We start from the raw sequence: 24,622 nt of genomic DNA, 5'->3' as shown, positions 1-24,622 counted from the left end.
CAAAGCATTTAATGTGCTACTTTAGTTACAATGGGATTTGAGAAACTAGTAAATTAAATGATTTTAAGATGAAGTTTATGATGTTCTACTTTAATGACAAAATAAACTACGTGATTAAAGTGGACATTCTGGGATTAAAGTTGATATTTTGTGCTTTTTTCTCTGTGTCCCTATTTTTTTTCTAATAAGCTTTCATATGACACTCAGACGGTGGGCTACGTCTCCCCTTTCACGCCGACTTTGACATCTGACAACTTCTTCTTTATTTCGGGCACTGTGCGACTTTGTGAACTTGAGCTTTTGAGTTTCTCCGACACTCTGTCACTAGATCAACTTCCTTTTGTTGTTTATATCACTGTTTAAACCAATAAATAGTACATTTTTCTTTGCCTACACTTGGTATTCGCTGAAATTCTTCTATTTCCCCCCGTGCTTTTGCCATTGTCTTTTCACAGAAGGCTGAGCTTAAGGGCTATTTATATTGATTTGCATATTCAAAGAGGTGTAATTCTGGGAGGAGTTTGGGGAGTGGCAGCAGGCGCATGCGTTACTTTTCACACTGACTGGGATTTATGGAGCGGAAGAACGTGGAAGTTGGCGAACGCACAGATTTATGCATCGGGATGTTTTTGTGCATACGCACAGTTCCTCTTTTGTCCGTACGCCATGTTTTAGTGTGAATTCTACACACGGAGTTAGGCATGAGGCACCAGGACACTGACCAAGACCTGCCAAAAAACAGGGCCTGTTATAACCCACTGAGACATTCCCTGTGTGATTTTGAGCTGTACAAGACATAAAACGATGTTGTTACCCAGTCTCAGTTCATTTAACCTAAGTCATCTGTGGGTTTACTGCACCTCCATATGAAATTGGAGCAGGAAATCTGCTACTGTATTTGTGATCTTTCTAGTTGCTGTTCCTCGTCGTCTGGTGAAGCCTTTTGAGCTACGGTTTCTGCAGCCCATCCAGATGACCTGCTGCCGTCTGCACAAGATGGATTCTCCACTGTGGATTCTTGCATCCCCTCTGTAGCCTGCTTATATATGAGAACCATTTACCACATTCTGGACAAGACACATAGATTACTCTCCATTTTGTGAATTTGTTTAGGACTATGAAGGCCACTGAAGTTTAAGAATTGTTTACCACATTCAGGACAACTGTGTGAATTCTCATGTGTCGTTTAAGTTGAGAAATTTGTAAGAATATTTTTCCACATTCAGAACAGCAATGAGGGCTTTTTTCTGCAGTGTGAATTTTTGCATGCTTCTTAAGATTTTTAAAATACGAAAATATTTTACCACATTCAGAACAGCCATATGGCTTCTCTCCAGTATGAATTCTTGTGTGGTTCTGAAGATTGCTACTGTCAGTGAATCGTTTGCCACAATCAGAGCAGCCATAGGGCTTTTCTCCGGTGTGAATTCGCATATGCCTATTGACACTCTGGTTGTCTGGAAAACATTTGCCACATTCAGAACAACTGAGAGGTTTTTCTCCTGTGTGGATTTTTGTGTGTCTCTGAAAGTTGCTTATATGTGAGAATTGTTTGCCACACTCAGAACAGGTATAAGGTTTTTCTCCGGTGTGGATTCTTGAGTGTCTCTTAAGACTGTTTATTTGAGAGAATTGTTTGCCACATTCTGGGCAGCAATGGGGTTTCTCTCCCGTGTGAATCCTCATGTGCTTATGATGAGTGCTGCTGTCTGAGAAACGCTTACCACATTCAATACAGCAATAGGGTTTCTCTCCAGTGTGAATTCTTTTATGTTTGCGAAGACTGCCACGGCACGAGAGCAGTTTACCACATTCAGAACAGGAATATGGATTTTGTCTCGTATGATTCAACTCGTGTTCTTTACAGTCATTGGTGTTTTTCAAGAATTTTCTGCACTCCCTGTAGGCATATAAAGTCTCTTGGTCTGTATTATGCATCTCTTGTTGATCAGTGTTGATGGCTTCTGTATTTACTTGATTAACTGCAGTTACAGAACTACACTGCGAAGAGGCTGCTGTCAATTCCTCCAATCCTCTTGTTGATTTCTTCATCTTCTTGTCATCCTGCTTGGGTTGCTGTCCGCACTCAAAAGAAGTCTGAGGACGTGAAGATGGGGAGAAGATGCCATTCTCATGTAAATCTGAAAAGAAATACAATGTTTATTTAATGGATTAAGAGGAAAACAAAAACAGGTGGCACACTTGCTAGTGAATCTGTCTCATTTCTACGCTTTCTACTTTGTCTTTACACTTTCATGTGCCCCTGCTTACTGTGCAATTTCTCCATCTTCCTCTCATATCCTACAGATTTCTATGTTATCCCGACTCAGATGATACAGCAAAAGGAAAAACTGAAAATGATCCAAAGATGTGCAAAGTCAAGAACAGGCCAACCTCAAAAACCAGGAATCAAAGAGAAAAGACAAAATTAAAAGATAGAAGAGAAAATGGCATCATACAAAGTTTTTATATTTTGTTAAGGTGCAAGAAACAGACCTCAGATTTGCAATCCTTATGTGCAATAACCCTGAAAATCAGAGATTATAACATCTGCTGGGTTAATCAATGTCTGGTGTGACCAAGTGTGGATGTGGGTGACAGCGTGGACTGGCATCCATTGTCAGGTTGACATCTGCCTCGCTTCAAAAGCTGCCTGTGAATCCCCCAGTGGACAAAATGGATGAAAGTGACCTGACAAGTGCAGCTGTGGATTCCTCCAAACGAGTTCAAGCCCCACCATGGCCAGTGGTCAACCCTACCCCTAACTCTCACACTTTGTTACTTTCACTGCTCTTGCTACTCCTCATTTTCTTGTTGTACCTCTCACTTCTTAGAGGAGCCGGCAGTGGATGACCGGGTTCCTCTTCAACGACGCAGTCGGCCACAGCAGCTCGTCTTATTCTGTTGACTTTCACATCCACCATGATGGAATAACAGAGAGGGGCCTACTGTGCGGATGACTTGTAGTAATGGCAATCTGGGAGGTCAATTTGGGTTTTTCTGCCTTTATTTGATGTATTTTTAATACCCTTTAGATTATGTGGAGAATCATTTTAGGGTAACATAGAATTCATCTTAAAGAAACAGCTTAAAGGGTTAATAAATGTGGGAAACCAAATAAGGGTCAAGTGTGTGCTTGGTGTGTGGGTGTGTGCCCTGCGGTGGGCTGGCACCCTGCCCAGGATTTGTTCCTGCCCTGTTCCCTGTGTTGGCTGGTATTGGCTCTGGCAGACCCCCGTGACTCTCTGTTAGAATATAGCGGGTTGGATAATGGATGGATGGACGAACAACAAAATGTACACTGAAGTATAAGATTTGGTTTAGGAAAAAGAATGTAAAAGGAGTTAATTAGCAGCACAAACGGGTCACTCATTAAAGAAAGGATTAGAAATGATGGTCCTCCAGGACCGGAGTTGGTAACCCCTGTATTAGAAGATGTTTCTTTCTTTAATAAGATGTTAAATTTCGACCACAATGACTTAATGACCTAATTTAGCTTAAACAATACGTCTGTCTCTTTCATTGGTAAAGCACAGTGGTGCAGTGGTTAGCACAGATGTGTCTGATACTTTGTTGAATAACCATAGGGGGGGTTTGCAGCTGACCAACAGCATCTAGAATGTGGCAGGTCAGTTTGGTCCTCTCTTCTCTCTAAGGGGTCTTCCATTGCACCCAGATGATATCCATGCAGACTTCAAACAGTCAATGTGTGTCTGCACAAGTCATCCTCAGGAGACTCCAGGTCTGCTTCCATAGCTCAGAAAACGTGCAAGTCAGGTGAGGCGGAAATGGAATTTTTGGAGGATTCCATTACTTTCTCTATCCTTTGTGTACGAGAAAGTCAGGGAGGTCTAAAACGTCGAGATTCATCAAAATCCTGAAATGGAATCAATTTCCTATGTAAGAGCCATTTTCCTAGTTGTACAAGATTCATAGACATTTTCTAAGATGACAATTCATAATCTGTATGGGAGGTTCCTAAAACCCCCGTAAATAGAATTGTATTGGTATATTCTTGCCATATCTAATACTTTTAACTAAATATTATTCTTCAGTTAGTGACAGCCTTGCCATGTGTAAGGTATAGAGGGCATACGGTTTCAAACCGTGCTCATGCCCGCACCTACAGGCTCTTTGAGTGTGTGAAGTAACTCAAAGATAACACGCTTATATAAGCACAGAGTCGTATGCTTATAGCGTACAGAAGAAGAAATTAAGAACTTTTAAGTACAGAAATAACTAAAGTTTCTCAAGAAAAGCAAAGTTTAGAGAAGATACATTTTTCCTTTTTTTTTTGCCTTTTATTCTATTTGTGTAACTATTTTTCCTTTATTCTTGTGTGGATTATTTGCTTTTAACTTTCACTAAATATTTTTAAAATGAACTTTTGGACTGAGAGATTTCTTTCGACACGCGTTTGACCCGTGCTTGATCTCACCTTATACTTCGGCGGTTACACCCTATCCTTCGTATACAAGAGAGGGAGGTCTAAAACGTCGAGATTCATCAAAATCTTGACATCAAATTTTTGGACGATTCCAATACTTTGCATATACTTTCGACATTTTAGACCTCCCTTACTTTCTCATGCCTAAAGTATATGCAAAGTATTGGAATCGTCCAAAAATTTGATGTGAAGATTTTGATGAATCTCGACGTTTTAGACCTCCCTTACTTTCTCATGCCTAGATTCATCAAAATCTTGAAATGGAATTTTTTGGAGAATTACAATACTTTCCCTATACTTTGTATACGAGAAAGTCAGGGAGGTCTAAAACGTCAAGATTCATCAAATTCCTAAAATTGAATCTTTTCCCTATCCTTCGTATACAAGAGAGGGAGGTCTAAAACATCGAGATTCTTCGAAATCACGACATCGATTTTTTTTTATTTTTTTTTTACACTTTCCCTATACTTCGCATACAAGAAAGTCAGGGAGGTCTAAAACGTTGAGATTTATCAAAATCTCGACATCGAATCTTTGGATGATTACAATACTTTCCGTATCTATAATAATAAAAGGCAAAGCCCTCACTGACTGACTCACTCACTCACTGACTCACTCATCACTAATTCTCCAACTTCCCGTGTAGGTGGAAGGCTGAAATTTGGCAGGCTCATTCCTTACAGCTTACTTACAAAAGTTAGGCAGGTTTCATTTCGAAATTCAAACCGTAATGGTCATAACTGGAACATATTTTTTGTCCATACACTGTAATGGAGGAGGCGGAGTCACGTATCGCGTCATCACGCCTCCTACGTAATCACGTGAACTAAAAACAAGGAAGAGATTTACAGCACGAGTCACACGCGGGAACGAAGGTAAATGATGTTAATTTTTGACTGTCTTTTAATACTGTGTAAGCATACATATTAACACATGTGCAATTAAACGTGTGCATTTACGGGGTGATTTCTCAGGCTTAAAAGCTCACCTTTTATCAAACGCGGGAACAAAGGTAACTGACGTTGTTCACTGTCTTTTAATACTGTGTAACCATACATATTAACACATGTGCAATTAAACGTGTGCATTTACAGGGTGATTTCTCAGGCTTAAAAGCTCGCCTTTTACTAAAAAGGTAAATGCAAAACTATTTTCAATCACTTTATTGAAACGCTCCCGTTAAGGATTGCAATAACATATTCGCGAGATAAAAGAACGAAGTAGGGGGAAATGGAGGAAGAGCCGGAAACAGCGAAGAGCAAAAAATTTATTAAACAATTGAGAACGGAGCGAGTTAAGCATACAAGCATGTTCATAAGGAAAACAAAGCACGGTGTAAAACGTAAGTTTAAATTAAGTTAATAGAAACGCTCCCACTGCGGATTGCAATAACATATTCGCGACATAAAAGTTTAATGAGAAGACACGAGGTATAAACGAACCACACGCCGTGGCGCAACGTTAGGGGCAACAGTTTCAACCATTCTATGATCTGCTTCTCGCAACTGAAAGACGGCACATGGCGGATGTTAGCCGACTTGCTGACCGCAACGTTAGGGGCTTCAACTATGGCGCTGACGCCACATCTCAGTGCCAACACTTTGCAGACTCTACTTAAAAGACACGCCCTCCTCACTGGACAGTTAAAAAGACCAATCAAACTAATGATGACATCAAGTATTACCCAATCAAAAGTAGGAAAGGAGGCATCTTCATAAAATGCGTGTGGGATGATTTGCATGACACGCTGCTTTAAAAAAAAAAATGATAAAAAAAATATGGGATAAATCCCGTCCAGTATTGATTCAAAACGGGACGCGCAATTTCATTCTCAAATGCGGCACGATTCCGTATTTTAAAGGACGGGTGGCAACCCTACAGTGCCAGGTAACCACCCATACAATCAGATTGTGATTCAGACTAGGAATGCAATGAATGTAATTACCCCGATCTACATACAAGGCGACAGTCTTGCAACATTCAAAGATGATGGTTTGGGATAATTAGTACTTATTAAGTACACCATGGCACATAAAAGAGCTTATGAAGCTTTGAACCGAAAAAAGCAACATCTCAGAGATCGTACAAAAAAAAAAAGGAGGTAATGTCGTTTTACTCGCTGTAGATTTTAGTGAAACATTACCAGTTATTCCACGAGGGAGACCAGCAGATGAACTCAACGCGTGTTTAAAATCCATGCTTCTCCCACGCTTGGTTATATGTCGCGTGTTCTCGGGTAGGTACACCAAAAAATGTATACATTTAAGCATGTAATGGGCAAACAAAAAATGAGGTATACCCGAAGGCACTGCAGTAGTACTTAATGTAACTTTACTTCTTAAATGTTAATGTTTTACTGTTTAATAATTTATACGCTTCTTATATATTGTTCAAATTCTTTTATCAAAATACCAGTGACAGCGCAATGCACGATAACATGGAGTGAATACACCATACGCATCCGCCCACGGCCGCCCTGATGTGCGCAGATAGGAGTTGATTCTAAAATAAAATAAACATAAAAAGAGTAATACAATCATCACCCATAAAGTGTATAGCAGACGTGACGTATTATATGTGTACCACATTTCAAGTCAATAGGTGAAACGGTTTGCAAGCTACAGGTGATTTAAAATCCTGGACAGACACACAAATTGCCACGGTAGCAAATTATACAAGAAGATTTTACTGTTTAATAATTTATATTTATATGAAATGTGCTTCTTATATATTACTTCATATTCTCATATGATAATGATGTTAATGTTGTTTATATTGATTTCTATGTTATTGTAAGTGCATCTATGTGTGTATATGTATGTATGTATGTATGTATGTGTATATATATATAATATATAAAAAATATATGTGTATATGTATATATAATATATCTGTATATGTGTGTATATGTGTGTGTACATGTGTATATGTATATATATATGACAGCAACACTCATAACAATGACAACACAATTACATTGACAATCATGTTACGTTATTTTTAAAATGTTTCCTTTACTTTTTCATAACCTCTTTAACACACTACTTCTCCGCTGCGAAGTGCGGGTATTTTGCTAGTACTTCATATACGAGAAAGACAGGGAGATCTAAAAGATTGAGATTCATAAAAATCTCAAAATGGAATTTCTGGAGGATTCCAATACTTTGCATATACTTTAGGCATGAGAAAGTAAGGGAGGTCTAAAATGTCGAGATTCATCAAAATCTTGAAATGGAATTTTTTGGAGAATTACAATACTTTCCCTATACTTTGTATACGAGAAAGTCAGGGAGGTCTAAAACGTCAAGATTCATCAAATTCCCAAAATTGAATCTTTTCCCTATCCTTCGTATACAAGAGAGGGAGGTCTAAAACATCGAGATTCTTCGAAATCACAACATCGATTTTTTTTTTTTTTTTTACCACTTTCCCTATACTTCGCATACAAGAAAGTCAGGGAGGTCTAAAACGTTGAGATTTATCAAAATCTCGACATCGAATCTTTGGATGATTACAGCACTTTCCGTATACTTTATATACGAGAAAGACAGGGAGATCTAAAAGATCGAGATTCATAAAAATCTCAAAATGGAATTTCTGGAGGATTCCAATACTTTGCCTATACTTTGTGTATGAGAAAGTCAGGGAGGTATAAAATCTCAAGATTTATCAAAATCTCGACATCGAATCTTTGGATGATTACAATACTCTCCGTATACTTTGTATACAAGAGAGGGAGTTCTAAAACATTGAGATTCATCAAAATCTTGACATTTAATTTTTTTTTTACGATTCCAATACTTTCCCTATACTTTGTAAACAAAGTAAAAAAAAAAAAAAAAAAACCACATCAGAATAAATGTAACCGAGTTACTGGGGAATAATGCGCTTGTTATGAGTCTTTAACTGTGGGGTCCAAACTATGCCAGTGTGCGTAACACAGAATGAAGGACAGAGCATTCATCCAGCAGACTGATGGTCACATAGTCCTTTAGGGGTGATGTAGCTATTGAGCACAAAGTGTTTTGCTATGCTTTCCATGTTAAAAATATAGCATCTACCTTAGAAGTAGTATTAAATGTTTAATAAGTTTACATGACTGACCTCACAGGTACTGCGGTCTGCAATTACAGTTGTTGATGAGGTCAGTTGTGTAAAGCCCCAATATCATGAAACGCCCTCAATGTCAGTCACGTAACACCCGTCGTATTAGACTGTAGTCAGCATTAGGGCCCCGTGACACTATGGTTAAGATTAGGGTTGTGGGAGGGTAATCTGACTCAAAGGGTGTTTTGTGACGGACCTGGTCAGGATTACTTGACTTATATGTCATAGGTATTGCGTGCTGCACTTAGACCCTTCTCCATATAGGAGGAACCCCAGACCAGGGAAGAGAACATTTGCGCATTTTTCGTTTCTTTTTTTTTTTTTTGTTCAGTTTACTTCACCTGAAAAGGGATGGCCTGCTTGGTGTCCCAAAATTTTCACCAATTCCAGTCTGTCCTTCCACCGCCCGACTACATATGACTTTCCCATATCCTTTCTCTTATGTCTACACTGGTTTTCCTTGGAGTGCTCCAGTTCGTCTTTCACATTCACAATAAGACGTGCAAAACAGGTGAACAGATGACTCGAAAATTGTTAATGGAGCTGAAAGAAGGGACCCCTTGGTGGACTTGGCCCAACCTGCAGAAGAAGACGGCTTCTGACTTCAGTCTGGGTAAGTCTGGGGCCTGTGGTGCAGGACCCTAAATCGGATCAAGTGTGTTTGAGAGTGTTCTGGTTACCTCACATTGATATGACAGTCCAAAGGGCATACTTGGCTCGCTGAACTTTTCCAACATATTCTTAAAGGTGTACGTTATACAAAAAGCACTGTAAGGAGCTGGGCCAAGCCTCGCCATGCTATGCAATGCGATTTTTAGGAATCCACTTCCAAAGTAACATCTGTGTGTGTGTGTGTGTAAGTATGGGAGACGCTGGATCTCAATCACACTATTCAAATGAAACTTGGCCAGCTCTCTTAAAAGTAAAGGTGTCAGGGTGGTTTCTTCAGAGCGACGCCATAGGGGAACCATATTGGGTTAGGCGTTTATCACTGTAGTGGCGGTCAAGGAGGAGGAGGAAGAAGAAGACGCCTTCATCCTGCTCCTCCCCACTTGTACTTGTGGAGTGAGTGCCACAGTATTAACGCCAGGATTCCTCCACTATTATTTATTTTGAAACCAAACATCTTGTTTAAATTGTTTTTAGATTCTTTTATTACCTTGTTAAGTTATTTTAACATTTCTATTTTGTCAATCCAATATTTTCATCTTTCCATTATTTTCATTTTGGGTCTATTGAATACCTTGTTTAGGTTATTTTTACATTCATTTAGGTTTCTTTCATATCTTATTTAGGTGATTTTAACTTGTCTATATTCTCCATACATTATTGTCATCCTTCCATTATTTCAATTTTAGGTCAATTTAATATCTTAGATTATTTTTAACATGTCTGTATTCTCCATTCATTATTTGTCATCCATTATTTTCATTTTGGGTCTATTGAATACCTTATTAAGGTTATTTTTACATTCATTTAGGTTTCTTTCATATCTTATTTAGGGGATTTTAACTTGTCTATATTCTCCATCTATTATTGTCATCCTTCCATTATTTTAATTTTGGGTCAATTTAATACCTTATTTAGAGGATGTTAAATTGTCTAGATAATCCATCCATTATTTGTCATCCTTCCATTATTTCAATTTTACATCAATTTAATACCTTATTTAGTGGATTTTTAACTTGTCTAGATACTCCATTATTTGTCATCCTTCCGTTATTTCAATTTTACGTCAATTTAATACCTTATTTAGCGGATTTTTAACTTGTCTAGATACTCCATCCATTATTTGTCATCCTTCCATTATTTCAATTTTACGTCAATTTAATACCTTATTTAGCGGATTTTTAACTTGTCTAGATACTCCATTATTTGTCATCCTTCCGTTATTTCAATTTTACGTCAGTTTAATACCTTATTTAGCGGATTTTTAACTTGTTTAGATACTCCATTATTCGTCATCCTTCCGTTATTTCAATTTTACGTCAATTTAATACCTTATTTAGCGGATTTTTAACTTGTCTAGATACTCCATTCATTAGTTGTCATCCTTCCATTATTTTAATTAAGGGTCAATTTAATATCTTATTTAGATGATTTTAACTTGTCTAGATACTCCATCCATTATTTGTCATCCTTCCATTATTTCAATTTTACGTCAATTTAATACCTTATTTAGCGGATTTTTAACTTGTCTAGATACTCCATTATTTGTCATCCTTCCATTATTTTAATTAAGGGTCAATTTAATATCTCATTTAGATGATTTTAACCTGTCTTTATTCTCCATCCATTATTTGTCATCCATTATTTCAATCTTATATCAGTTTAATACCTTTTTAGGTTATTTTAACCTGTCTGAATTCTCCTCCCATTATTTGTCATCCTTCCATTATTTCAATTTTACGTCAATTTAATACCTTATTTAGCGGATTTTTAACTTGTCTAGATACTCCATTATTTGTCATCCTTCCGTTATTTCAATTTTACATCAATTTAATACCTTATTTAGCGGATTTTTAACTTGTCTAGATACTCCATCCATTATTTGTCATCCTTCCATTATTTTAATTAAGGGTCAATTTAATATCTTATTTAGATGATTTTAACCTGTCTTTATTCTCCATCCATTATTTGAATCTTATATCAGCTTAATACCTTTTTAGGTTATTTTAACCTGTCTGAATTCTCCTCCCATTATTTGTCATCCTTATATTATTTTAATTATGAGTCAATTTAATACCTTTTTAGGTGATTTTAACCTGTCTGAATTCTCCATTTATTATTTGTTATCTTTCCATTATTTTCATTTTGGGTCCGTTGAAAACCTTATTTAGGCTATTTCAACTTGTCTGTATTCTCGATCCATTACTTGTCATCCTTCCATTATTTAAATTTTATGTCAATTTAATACCTTATTTAGACGATTTTAACTTGTCTATATTCTCCATCTATTATTTGTCATCCTTGCATTATTTAAATTTTACGTCAATTTAACTCATTTAGGGCGGATGTCGACAGGAGGGGTTGAGGGCGAATGTCGACAAAAGTCGACATCCAGGGATAGGGGGCGACAATCAGCTGTTAATGGCAACAAATCTCACTGTCCCGTCACAGGCATTCCCTCTGTGCTTGGAGGAATGCTAGACTCGTTGACTCGGCAACTTATCCTTGTGTGTGCGTGAGTTGCGAAATGTAAACAAATGTAAACAAAGGCAAGATGGCATCGACATCTCACGAGGAAGCGAAGTGAGTGCAGAAAAGAAAACACTCAGCACACGATGTTTTGCGCATTATCGCCGAGTTGGACTCTTGATTTTTCAGAATCGGATTTTATTGACGGTGATCAGGAGATCAAGCAAGAGAGTGAGAAGCCGGCATCAGCTGATCGGACACCAGCCGATGCCGCGCCAGCTGATCCGCTGCCAGCTGAGTGCATTCACGCAGCCGATGCATCTACGGCAAGGTTCGCGTGGGAGGAATACACAGACATTGATCCGTGGGAGCAGAACTGGCTACCGGACTTCACAAGACGGCATGGCTTGCTGTTGGACACGACAGATCACCAGCTGCTGTACTTCAGGCTGCTCTCTCCTGATGCGGCTTTTCAGCTACTGTCAGACGAGACTCACAGGTAGGCAGAAAAATTTTTTGAATCGCGGGCTGCGCTTGCATCGCATTCTCGTTTTTCAAAGTGGAAACTCACAACAAAAGATGAGATGAAGCGCGCTGTGGCATTACAAATAGAGATGGGGCAGAACCGGTGATATAACTTCAGGGAGCATTGGTCCAAATGTGCTTTGTCCCCTGGTGGCTTTGGACAGGTTATGCCGCGTGATGATAGGTACGTGATGCTGCAAAGTTTTATTCACTTCTGTAATAAACAGAAGCAAATCCCATGGGGTGAGCCAGGCTATAACGCCATGTGTAAAGTTCAGCCCCTGCTTGACATTGTGGAACCAACATAGAAGCAATTTTATCAGCCTGGCCGTGATTTGTCTGTGCATGAATCTACGATAAAATAAAAGGGACACCTTTTATTCTGCAAATATATGCCAGACAAGCCCACAAAGTATGGCATAAAGGATTTTGTACTGGCAGAAGCAAACACTGGTTTCTGCCTGAAAGTAATTACATAGACAGGAAAGTATTTCTTACAAAGAGAGAACTGTCCCTCAACAAGGCAGGTTGTGCTGGAGCCGCTTCAGGGCTATGAACATTTGGGTCATGTTGTGTACATTTGGACAATTTTGATACATGCCCAGAATCGTTCATGGAGCTACAGAGCAGAGGAATTGGAGCTTGTGGCACAGTGAGGGTGAACAGGAGACACATGGCTTCACAGTTGAAGATGAAAAGAGGCGACAATATGGTTTTCATGCGGGCAGAAAACTTGGTGGCAGTGGCATGGCACAATGGCAAACGGGTGACTTGTCTCTCTACAGTACACACTAACAATATATGTTAGAAAGTGCAGCAACAGACAATTGAAAAATAGGCACCAAAGCAACACGTATTGTAAGGAGTGCAATGTGGCAATGACTGAAATTGGCTGCTTTGAGCGAGATCAGACTTTGCTGTGTAAAATGTATGTGATATGTATGTGAAATCATAGAGTATGCAGGCTCATGCAACATGCAAGACAGTAACATTTGTCAAAAGTCAATATTTTTTGCTGATTTGATATGTTAAACAATTGCTTTGTGTTCTTTTTTTTAAAAATGTTAGTTTTTGGAAAAATATTCAGCCCTGGGAGAAAAGAAACAAAAAAAAAATTAACCCTAAAAGAGTTAATAGCTTATTTAGACGATTTTAACTTGTCTATATTCTCCATCTATTATTTGTCATCCTTCCATTATTTACATTTTACATCAATTTAAAACCTTATTCAAACGATTTTAACTTGTCTACATTCTCCATCTATTACTTGCCATCCTCCCATTATTTTAATTATGGGTCAATTTAATACCTTTATTGGATGAGATGGCAACAGATTTGTGAAATAAGTCGTGAATTTAAAAGGCCTCTTCTTCCAAGTCCAGGTTTTCCTAACCTGGTGGTGTCTACCACACCTTTTGGGACGTTTTTCAACTTCAGATGTACAGAATCCTTCCCAAGTGAAATGGCGCCTGGTCAAAGAACGGCTCTATGACAAACCGCTGAACCCAATAAAGAAGCCTAAAGTGCCATTAACTACAAAGCCAGGGATTTTAAAAGTGCAGCACCAGAAAATGCTGGAAAGTGAACTGGTATTGACGATTTTCCTGCACAAAGGAAAAGGATTCAGAAAGGGGTTCTTGTGCACATTTGTATCCTGATTGCAGCACAAATCGCTCCCCAAGGTTGTGGCTGCACAGAGGAAATCACTTTCAGGAAGTAAGCGATTTTTTAAAGAAAATAAGATTCTTTCCAGTATTTATATATTCTTTATAAAAATATTAGCCTATGATATTTTAGAGATAAAAGCCACAGCTTTACGTAGAGAAAGTCACGAACCTAACAGCCACATTTATTCATTTATTACGAGTTAGGCTTACAGTTGGTCTGTAGACAAATTCAGTCACACAGGTACCCATTAATAACGCCACCACGAGAATCTGCAAATGTCAACAGTTTCATTTTCTTTTACATTAATCACAGTACTTACTTGTCTGAACACTCCTAGGCGACTTCTGCTCCTCTTCTGTATCAGTAATGTTCTCCTCAAGTTCAGATAACTCGGATTTCACTTTCAAAGAATTCCGCTGGGTAGCCAGTTGTCCCGTATTAGTGAACCAGAGCTGGGAAATGCAATGAGACTCTTCAGGAATCTCTTGCTTGAAGCCATTTCCACTTTCATGATTTTGCAGCTTGACCTGAACGGACGCATTTTTCAAATCCTCGACACTGATCCCAACAGTCTCCCCCTCAGATTGCTCCTCTTTAAAACCCGAAATTCTTCTCTCACAATCCTCCGACTTCACACACAAGTCTGCTAATGCACCCCACACACAATCCTCTTGCTTAATGTGTGCCAGCGCTTCACTCGTGACAAAATCTTTAGTTGAGGCCATTGCCCCGTGTAAAACTCTTCTCTCTCTCTCTCTCCCTGCAAATGTTAGCTCTTCTCTTCTAAGATTTCCTTTTCACATGGAGAGCCCCGGCCTGGAGGCCATTAGACACCTCACGGTGTGGCCATGTAAACTGGGAAGGCGGGCTCTTCTTCATCTGTCAAAATAAAAGTGATAGAATTACTTCATAATGCTGTCAAAAATGACTTGAGCACATAACTTCCAGTTTTTATCTCTCTCTCTATTATATGAAACAATCTTGGGTTGAGACACGATTTTCTCATAGACACTTAACGTCCCGCGAGACAAAGCCTGTACAGGCTTTTAAATGTTCGCAGCACAGCATGACAAACAGATCACGCAGCAAGCCAGCTGATCGAGCAAAGAGGAGGTAAAATAAAAAGTGTATTGGTTTCCCATTGTATCACCGCTTAAGACGGGGTTTTCAGAGGAGCGACTGCGTCTCCTTAGGGTGCATTCAGCCCCCCTCTTTACAACACAAGTAGCAGAGACACGAAGTGGCTGGTGTGTAGCTTGCCCCCCCTGGGGGGTGAAGGGGGTGGGCGAGTGAAACGAGCAGGGAGCAAAGCCCCCTAGTAATCCACAAAATACTAAATACTAAGTTTTAGGACTGTGTCTTAAATTGGTTTAAGTCTAACCTAACAGGTAGAAAATTCTTTTGTTAGTTGTGGTAATTATACTTCAAAGACCCCTGATATTCTAGAGGGTGTTCTCTCCTGGGTCCTCTGCTTTTTTCCATTTCCATGCTTCTGTTAGGTCCGATTATCTCAAGGCATAACGTGAGCCACCACAGCTCTGCTGACGACACACCACTGTATTTATCAATAGCGCCTGATGACCCCGACTCTCTTGATTCACTGACCCCCAATGTCTTACTTGTGTTTCTGAGTGGATGAGTAGTAATTTTCTCAAACTGAATAAGGAGAAAACAGAAATCTTAGGATTAAATGTCAAGACAGAGGTAAAGAATTTAGGGGTAATTATTGACTCTGACCTAAATTTTAAGTCACATATTAATCAGATTACAGTGATCCCCTGCCTATCGTGGAAGTTACGTTCCAGACCCACCCGCGATAGGTGAAAATCCGCAATATAGAAAGACCACTTTTTTTTTTTTTTTTTTTAATAGTTTAACACTAGAATTACAAGAGCCTATGAAAAAACTCGTAGATCCAGCCCACCTTAAATCGCTTCTTAAATCCATTCACACCTCTCCGCCAGCGTCTTTTTGTCATTTCATTCCCAAATATACAAAATTTCTGTGCTTGTCATTTCACTCATACTAGTGAAAGGTACACTTCGACAGAAGCCACTCAGAGTTGATTGGGCTTGTAAGGTTCGTCCAAAAATGCGCCCATACAGAAAGAATAAATAAATATAGTGTTCAAAATGCAGGGCACATAAATTATTTTGAATAAATTACCTGAACAGTGGGTTGTTTTAAAATATTTTTCTGAAGATGTTTTTGTTGACTTAGTTCATTACGTTATATTAGGAACTCATTGAGTTTACTAAAAATGTGCCTGAATCATTTCAATCAATATCAATATAATCTGACTTTAAATTTATATATTCAGGAATGACTTTATATATTCCGAAAATCATTGTAATTGCCTGTTTGGCACCCCATAGGCACTGTATAATAGATATATAAAAAAACAGCTAAAGGGATAGATATATAGGAAGGATAGGCAGACAGAGAAGCTGCTATATAATAATAAAATTACTTTTATTACTATATAGATAGACAGGGAGTTCAGGCAGGCAGGCAGAGGGGTGAAATTTAAAAAGGAAACAAAAAAAAAAAAACATTTTCTCCCCAACGGGGATTCGAACTCGGGCCCCTGAGGCACAGCAAGCCTGTCACGCTCTGAATCAGCAAATCTTACCAGTACGACACTCGATCCTGAGACCCCACATGGATTTAAATCAAGGATCGGCGTTTCCCTTGCCCAGGAAAGGGCACTCAGGGCCCCACCCTGGAGCAAGGCCCCGGGGAGGGGCTTGCTGGCGCGCGCCTGGTGGCTGTACCTTCAACCACGGGGCCCAGCTGGGCTCAGCCTGAAGGAGCAACGTGGTTCCACTCTCTTGTGGGTCCACCACCTGCAGGAGAGGCCATAGGGGTCGGGTGCAAGGTCATATGGGAGGTAGCTGAAGGCAGGAACTCTGGCGTTCTGACCCTCGGTTGCCGAAACTGGCTCTTGGGACGTGGAATGTTACCTCTCTGGTAGGGAAGGAGCCTGAACTGGTGCGAGAGGTTGAGAGGTACCGGCTAGATATAGTCGGACCCACCTCTATGCACGGTCTGGGCTCTGGTACCATTCCTCTCGAGAGAGGCTGGACTTTGTTCCACTCTGGAGTTGCTGTGGGTGAAAGGCATCGGGCAGGAGTGGGCTTGCTTCTGGCCCCCCCGGCTCATGGCCTGCACATTGGGGTTCTCCTCGTTGGACGAGAGGGTTGTTTCTCTGCGCCTTCGAGTTGGGAGAAGGACTCTGACTGTTGTTTGCACTTATGCACTGAACGACAGTTCAGAGTACCCAACCTTCTTGGAGTCCCTGGAGGAAGCGCTGCGAAGCGCAGCTCCTGGCGACTCTATTGTCCTGCTGGGAGACTTAAATGCTCACGTTGGCAACAACAGTGAAACCTGGAGGCATGAGACTGCCTCGGGGTCCCCCCCACAGAAGAGTTGGAGGAGGTGGCCGGGAAGAGGGAGGTCTGGCCTTCCCGCTTAGGCTGCTGCCCCCACGACCCGACCTTGGATAAGCAGTGGATAATGGATGGATGGATGGATGGTTTAAAATGCCACTCCTGGGTTGCCCTCTGTACAGGATTTGCATGTTCCTCTTTGATGATGATGCCTTGCAGATAGATAGATAGATAGATAGATAGATAGATAGATAGATAGATAGATAGATAGATAGATAGATAGATAGATAGATACTTTATTAATCCCAAGGGGAAATTCACATACTCCAGCAGCAGCATACTAATACAAAAAACAATATTAAAGAATAAGGCGGCACGGTGGCGCAGTGGGTAGCGCTGCTGCCTCGCAGTTGGGAGATCTGGGGACCTGGGTTCACTTCCCGGGTCCTCCCTGCATGGAGTTTGCATGTTCTCCCCGTGTCTGCGTGGGTTTCCTCCGGGCGCTCCGGTTTCCTCCCACAGTCCAGAGACATGCAGGTTAGGTGGATTGGCGATTCTAAATTGGCCCTAGTGTGTGCTTGGTGTGTGGGTGTGTTTGTGTGTGTCCTGCGGTGGGTTGGCACCCTGCCTTGTGCCCTGTGTTGGCTGGGATTGGCTCCAGAAGACCCCCGTGACCCTGTGTTCGGATTCAGCGGGTTGGAAAATGGATGGATGGAATATTAAAGAATAATAAAAATGCAGGTAAGAACAGGCTCCCTATGACGTCCTCAAGTCCTGCCTAGCACTTTATGCTGACTGGATAGATTATGGCTCCCTGTATGACTGTCCCCATATGCTGCCTTGCACTTAATGCTGACTGGATAGGCTACGGCTCCCTATGACTGTCCCCATGTCCTGCCTATCACTTAATGCTGAAAGGATAAGCTATAGCTCCACATATGACCGTCCCCATATGCTGCCTTGCACTTTATGCTGACTGGATAGGCTATGGCTCCCTATGACCGTCCCCATATGCTGCTTTGTACATAATGCTGATGGGATAGGCTATGGCTCCCTATGACTGTCCCCAAATGATACCTAGCACTTAATGCTGACTGGATAGGATATGGCTCCCTGTATGACTGTCCCCGAACAATGCCTTGCAAGTAATGCTGACTGGATAAGCTATGGCTCCCCATACGACTGTCCCCATATGCTGCCTTGTACTTTATGCTGACTGGATAGGCTATGGCTTCCTATGACAGTCCTCAAGTCTTGCCTATCACTTAATGCTGACTGGATAAGCTATAGCTCCCTATGACTGTCCCCAAATGGCCTTGCAATTGATGCTGACTGGATAGGTTATGGCTCCCTATGACCATCCCCATATGCCGCTTTGCACATAATTCTGACTAGATAAGCTATGGCTACATATGTCAGTCCTCAAGTCCTGCCTTGCACTTAATGCTGATAGCATACTGTGTGGCTCCCTATGACTGTCCCCATGTTCTGCTTTGCATTTAATGCTGACTGGATACACTATGGCTCCCTATGACCTTCCCCGTGTCCACATGAGATGTCCTCTGGTACTCTGTTTGTATTGTAAGCACTGCTTGGCAAACAAAGATTTGTCAAATATCAAATTACTTTATGATACTGTAGGAAAAAAACTTATTGTTTAATAGGGAAAAAAACTGCATATGTGCAAAATGAAATATTGAGACTATTTTGGGAAGGCACAGTGGCACAGAGGTTACGGCACATCCAGGCATATTGAGTACAGATAGAAAATGTATCTTAACCGTTGAATGGAGCCCACGTGTTTGCCTTGAACAGCACTCCCACTTTCCATCTGTGGAGGGTTTGCATGGTGTCTTTCTGGGTCTGCTCGGTGTTCCTCTTTGTACTCCATATTTAAAGGATGTGCAAGTTACACTGAAAGGGGACTCGGAGTTGTCCCGCATGGGTGTGCCCTGTGATGCCCTGGCGTCCCGCCTGGGTTTAGTCGCTTCTTGTCTTGTATCTGATACAGCCAGGACAAGCTGTGTTACTTCACTACCCTCCTCGTGTCCACGCGGGGATATTCGTAAACGCAACATGAATGTCATTACGGCAACAACGGGATGAGACGAAATAGCCGCTTACACGGCAGCCTCGGCTGCGAACATCGTCGAGACGGCAGGCTGCGTGAACGGGAATGGACAACAGAAGGCGGAGAGGAACTTGGGCAAAAGACGTGAAGGAGAACGCAGACCGCCGCAAACCCGACTCCGAGCCTTACTCTCTTCTTTTCTGATTTATCGCCGCCCTCAGCTGTGCGTCTCCCCGACCTGCTCCACTGTCCTTCCCCCTCATCTCCCACCCCGCCCGATTCCCCCGTTGCTCACCGGCAGTCATCCTCCTTCTCCAAGCCGCTTGTTCTCTTTCTCTTTCTCTTTTTTTTTCTCTGTCCTCCTCTTCACTTTTGTCTGTAAAGTGCAGACGCGAGTTTCGTGTGTTAGATGAGGCGGCGGCAGTCTGATGACGGAAATAAACAAAGTGCAACGAGACGGCTCAGCAGAGCGCGGCACGAGGGAACGGTGATGTGAACTGGGTAAACAGTGCCATCTACTGGACGGAGGGAGGACTACTTCTAAAACTTCTCGGTCTTCTGAATACCTAGAAAAGTCAAGCAAAATGACACCTTTTATTGGCTAAATAAAAAGATTAATAATAGCCAAAAAAGGTGTCATTTTGCTTGGCTTTTCTATACATTCATAATGGCTAACACGGTACAACACCCTAGTACTTCTGAATACCTCAAAACAACCGAATAATTAGCATCCTTAGAGGACTGGCATAGTGCTATACTATTCGATTATGATTTCAGATTGGATCAAGTTGCTTTGAGAATGAAGATGATGATTATGATGATCTTCATCAGTAACTTCTACCTGCTTTGAGGTGAGCTTTCCAGACACAAAACCATTATAACATTAGGTGGGTTTGATGATGGCCGAATGGTCAGTTAGGTTCAAAGTGAAGTTCATGTTAATGTGTCTGTGCATCTCTCAGTTGTCCAGCTGGGACTAAAGAATCCAGAAGCTTCTTGGTTCAGGACAACAGGATGAGGAGGAGGTGGGGAGCATGTGCTGATTACAGCGTGTTGCCACCCTGAACCCCTCGGATTGAGATCCGAGTGCAGCCGTGCAATGGGTGACACCTCAGCATCACGCTGAACAGTGTGAGGTTTTTTTTTTGTTACGGTGGCTGGAGTGCTGCTCCATCCTGCTACCAACCCATGAATTGGTGGATCCAGATTAACCCAGGATGGAGAAATTGCAGGTGTAGCGGTGCTACTAGAATTTGAAACTGCAACTCCCAGCAGTCCCTGCAGTGGCTCTGATTGGTCTTCTGCTGGGGTTGCAGGGGTTGTTGGGGTCAAAGGAGGTCAGCGCGGCTTTTAAAAAGGGGGCCAGTGACCAAAAGGAAGGAGATTTTTTTTTATTGTAGTAAATTGTGTTTCAAGTTCCTGTCTGTCTGCTGACTGTTGGATTATCTGTACTTATTCATTTTGTCCTGGATCGTTTTCGTGGTTGGGGTCTACCTGTGTATATGAGGACTGTAAGTGGATTCATGGCCATCCTGCAAAGAAAGTAACACTCCTGAACCCGTCCACCCATCTTCACCATTTCAGGAACTACTGGTAGGACTATCTTTACACTTCCATTCAACGTGTGGATCTCTGGACTATCTATTCCCATCATTACATTTCATCCATTGCCATTTATCATGGACTTTACTGTGTGTGGTTTTGTATATGCTTTGTTGTATTTAATGTATAGTCACCGTAAAGGGAACTGGGGTGGCATTGTTGTTTTAATTTATTTCATTTGTTTTCATTGCATTCTTTAATTGCTGTTTGATTACCAGCGGGTCGGGCCAAGGCTGGGTGCTTCCCTGGAATCTCCACCATAAAAATAAATAAATCGCCGTCTTCTCGAAGGTGTGAATCTTAGTGGCACTGGACCGCTAAAAAATGGCCTTGCTGAGGGGACCAACAAAGCAGAGTCTCTTCTGCTGTTTTGAACTGGTAACTTTCTAAGAGCTGGCACAGATCCCTAGCCTCAGAGCCACCACTCTGCCCAGGACAATAGAACTGGCATTTTATTCTGAAAAATTAGTCACTCCAAAAAACTTCTTCCTTTACCTTGAGGAGTCCACTGACTAGTGAAGTTCTACCAGCAACAGACTGGGGACAGTGGACATTTGATTTTTTTTTTTTTAATAGGAGTCTGTGTCTCTTGTTTTCTATCTCATATTTATAAGGTGCATTTTTTAAATATACTGTGTGTCAGTGGCGGACTGTGCATTTCACACCTAGGCCTTCAGTAGTGCTCTGTCTGAATCAATGTGCCCCTCAAAAACTAATTTATGGTTATAAAAACCATCTTAATATACAGAAATACAGTATAAAGAGCCGTTGCATCGCAGATAGATAACTCCTGTAGCCACAATAAATGCCTTTATTGAATAGACAAACCGGGGGTGAACAAGTTCCTTTCTACTGCAGCTACAGCCGCGACACACATAAAAAACATCAATAATAACTCATAAACTTGCAATATTATTTAGGAAAATCGCAACATTTTACTCACCAAAAATTCGGATTATTTGTAAACAAAATCCATCCTCCTCTCTTTCCTCAAAAACAGTTCAATTACTCTGTCGTACAGATTATCTGTGCTCTTCAGTTCCATCACGAAGTCCCTTTCTATCGCCATCGAAGCTAATGCTGAAAGTCGAACCTGCCCTGTCGTATTTCTGGCATAAGTTTTAATTCACTTTAGTCCTGAAAATGTCCGCTCGACAGAAGCAGTGGACACAGGAATGGTCACCACCAAACATACCAATGTGTACAGCTGCCCCATGATGCTCTCATTCAGATTTTTATATTACACCGTCCTATCCAATCAACGGGTCTGAATACGGTGCTAGAGGGCCCTAGTGAAACCAACTCAAAATCTGATTGGTTGAAGCAACGGTTTAATCGACATTTATTTTGTGTTAGAGGGCCTGCAGAATGGATTGTGAAGGCCTCCTGGCAGACTTCTTTGACTTTGACCCTGCCTGGCAACAAATGATGGTTGAAATGTGATTGGTTAAATGCTTTAATACGAAAATACATGTCTGGAAGCAGCACAGCCATCAGAAAAGCTATGAAAGGAAGCGGACAGATTATTTGGAATTATTTAATAAGTATTCATGGACAAAATATAATTAACATCAGTTTGTGATTCAGATATTTTTTTAGGCCAGCAGAGAAGGCCTTGAAGGCCCTGACGGCCCGCCACTGCTGTGTGTATGTATGTGTATATATATATATAGGCAGCACGGTGGCGCAGTGGGTAGCGCTGCTGCCTCGCAGTTGGGAGATCTGGGGACCCGGGTTCGCTTCCCGGGTCCTCCCTGCGTGGAGTTTGCATGTTCTCCCCGTGTCTGCGTGGGTTTCCTCCGGGCGCTCCGGTTTCCTCCCACAGTCCAAAGACATGCAGGTTAGGTGGATTGGCGATTCTAAATTGGCCCTAGTGTGTGCTTGGTGTGTGGGTGTGTTTGTGTGTGTCCTGCGGTGGGTTGGCACCCTGCCCAGGATTGGTTCCCTGCCTTGTGCCCTGTGTTGGCTGGGATTGGCTCCAGCGGACCCCCGTGACCCTGTGTTCGGATTCTGCGGGTTGGAAAATGGATGGATGGATATATATATATATATATATATATATATATATATATATATATATATATATATATATATATATATAATCCTATGTCTGTCCGCTTTTCATGAGAGAACTACTTAACAGATTTAGATTGAGTTATTTTCTAGAACTTGCTTGAACATTCCGTTTGATTTTTTGACTTCTCTCATCATGCTAAGTATTGTAGTTCACTTGCAGGACCGATATATTTCTGCTAATCAGGGACAGAGGCTGCGGGGGGCGGGGCCTTCCTCACTCACGCTCCAGCCTAGGGGCATGTGCCTTACATCTGCTTAGCTAGCGAACGAGAGAACTACTTAACGGGTTTAGATTGGTTTTTTTTTCTGTAATTTGCTTGAAATTTCTGGTTGATTTTGTGACTTCTCTCATCGTGCTAAGTATCATAGTTCACTTGTGTTACCGATTTATTTGTGTGAATCCGACCGACATCCGGGGGGCGGAGCCCTACTCACTCTCGCTCCAGCCTAGGGGCATGTACGTTACATCCGCTTAGCTAGCAAACGAGAGAACTACTTAACGGATTTAGATCGGGTTTTTTTTTTTTTGTAATTTGCTTGAACTTTCCAGTTAATTTTGCGACTTCTCTCATCATAGTTCACTTGTGGCAGCAATTTTTTCCCGCAAATCCGAGACTGAGGCTGAGGGCCGAGGTATATATACTGCAACTGCACAGCAAAAACACCAAATGATCAGAATACAGAATAATAATAAGAAGAAGAAGAATAAGAATACATCTACTAAACCACAACGTTAAAACACACAGAGTTTAAGCAATAATATTTAAGTGGGAATGTCTGTTAAAAAAACTGACAGCCATTAGTTTCTCAGAACTCCAATAGGTAGCTTCCTAAAGATGGTGATTCACGGCACCATGTGCTTCCCATCCAAAAGACAGATGAGATGAGTCCGTGGAAGGACTTGGTGGCCTTTGGCTGAGTCATCATTTCACTTCAAAATAAAAGACTCGCACTAACAAATACACAACAGGAAAAGAGTCGATCCCTCCAATCCCTACTAAACCCAGTAGACTCTAGCTGCAGACCTCTAAGGTTATTGCTTTACATTGTGATGGTGCTGACAAGTTGCATCAGCCAAGGATGAGTCACCCAAGTAGGAGCTGCCTTTACATAACCAGTGGCAGGGGCACCTATAGAAATGGCAAGCCTGCAAAGCTGCATGCTTTTCCAATTAGTGCAGCAAACGGTGAGCAGTCCCTTTAGGGGTAGTGAGCCACCTCAGAGAGTCATGTAAAGAGTAGAGAGTCCATCCATTGTGTTGCTCGGTGCCAATGCTCCAGTATTATATGTGTCAGTGATAACACCTGGTTACTCTATGGTTAAGATTAGGGCTGAGGGAGAGTTGCCTCCTGGTTCATTTTCTCTCCCCCTGTGTTACTCTTTGATGAAGCTACTGTTGTTCATACATCTTGACTGCTACTCTGTCATACCTGACGTGGCCATGATAGACTGGCCATCAAGCTCTGTGAAGAGGACTACTTTTGTGTTTTGCTTCATGTCTTCTATTTACTCCATTTTTGATACCCATTGCACTCCGAAGTTATCCGGAAAGGGGTCTCTCTCTAAATTACCATACTCAAGATTTCTTCATTTTTATTT

General features: G+C 41.3%; 1 protein-coding gene across 1 annotated transcript; it reads right to left on the bottom strand.

The window, feature by feature from the left end:
* Nucleotides 1-257: 257 nt before the first annotated feature.
* On the bottom strand, nucleotides 258-19,781 carry LOC114641692 (zinc finger protein OZF-like). The gene is made up of 3 exons (XM_028790719.2): nucleotides 19,641-19,781; nucleotides 14,205-14,764; nucleotides 258-2,141 (listed from the first exon to the last, which is right to left on the bottom strand). Exons 2-3 carry the CDS (start codon nucleotides 14,608-14,610, stop codon nucleotides 1,135-1,137), a joined length of 1,413 nt encoding a protein of 470 aa, XP_028646552.1. The 5' UTR covers nucleotides 14,611-14,764; nucleotides 19,641-19,781; the 3' UTR covers nucleotides 258-1,134.
* Between the last annotated feature and the right edge of the window lie 4,841 nt (nucleotides 19,782-24,622).

This window comes from Erpetoichthys calabaricus, chromosome 5, assembly GCF_900747795.2.
Source record: "Erpetoichthys calabaricus chromosome 5, fErpCal1.3, whole genome shotgun sequence".
NCBI lineage: Eukaryota > Metazoa > Chordata > Cladistia > Polypteriformes > Polypteridae > Erpetoichthys > Erpetoichthys calabaricus.
The sequence above is the reverse complement of the archived record's forward strand: the minus strand, read 5'-3'. Positions and strand labels throughout refer to the sequence as shown.

What these genes read in the sequence shown, in the direction of transcription:
- LOC114641692 (XM_028790719.2), bottom strand. Translation starts at nt 14,610, where the DNA reads ATGGCCTCAACTAAAGATTTTGTCACGAGTGAAGCGCTGGCACACATT. An exon ending in GCCTAGGAGTGTTCAGACAA is followed by an intron (nt 2,142 to 14,204) that starts GTAAGTACTGTG and finishes ATTTCTTTTCAG; the next exon opens with ATTTACATGAGAATGGCATC.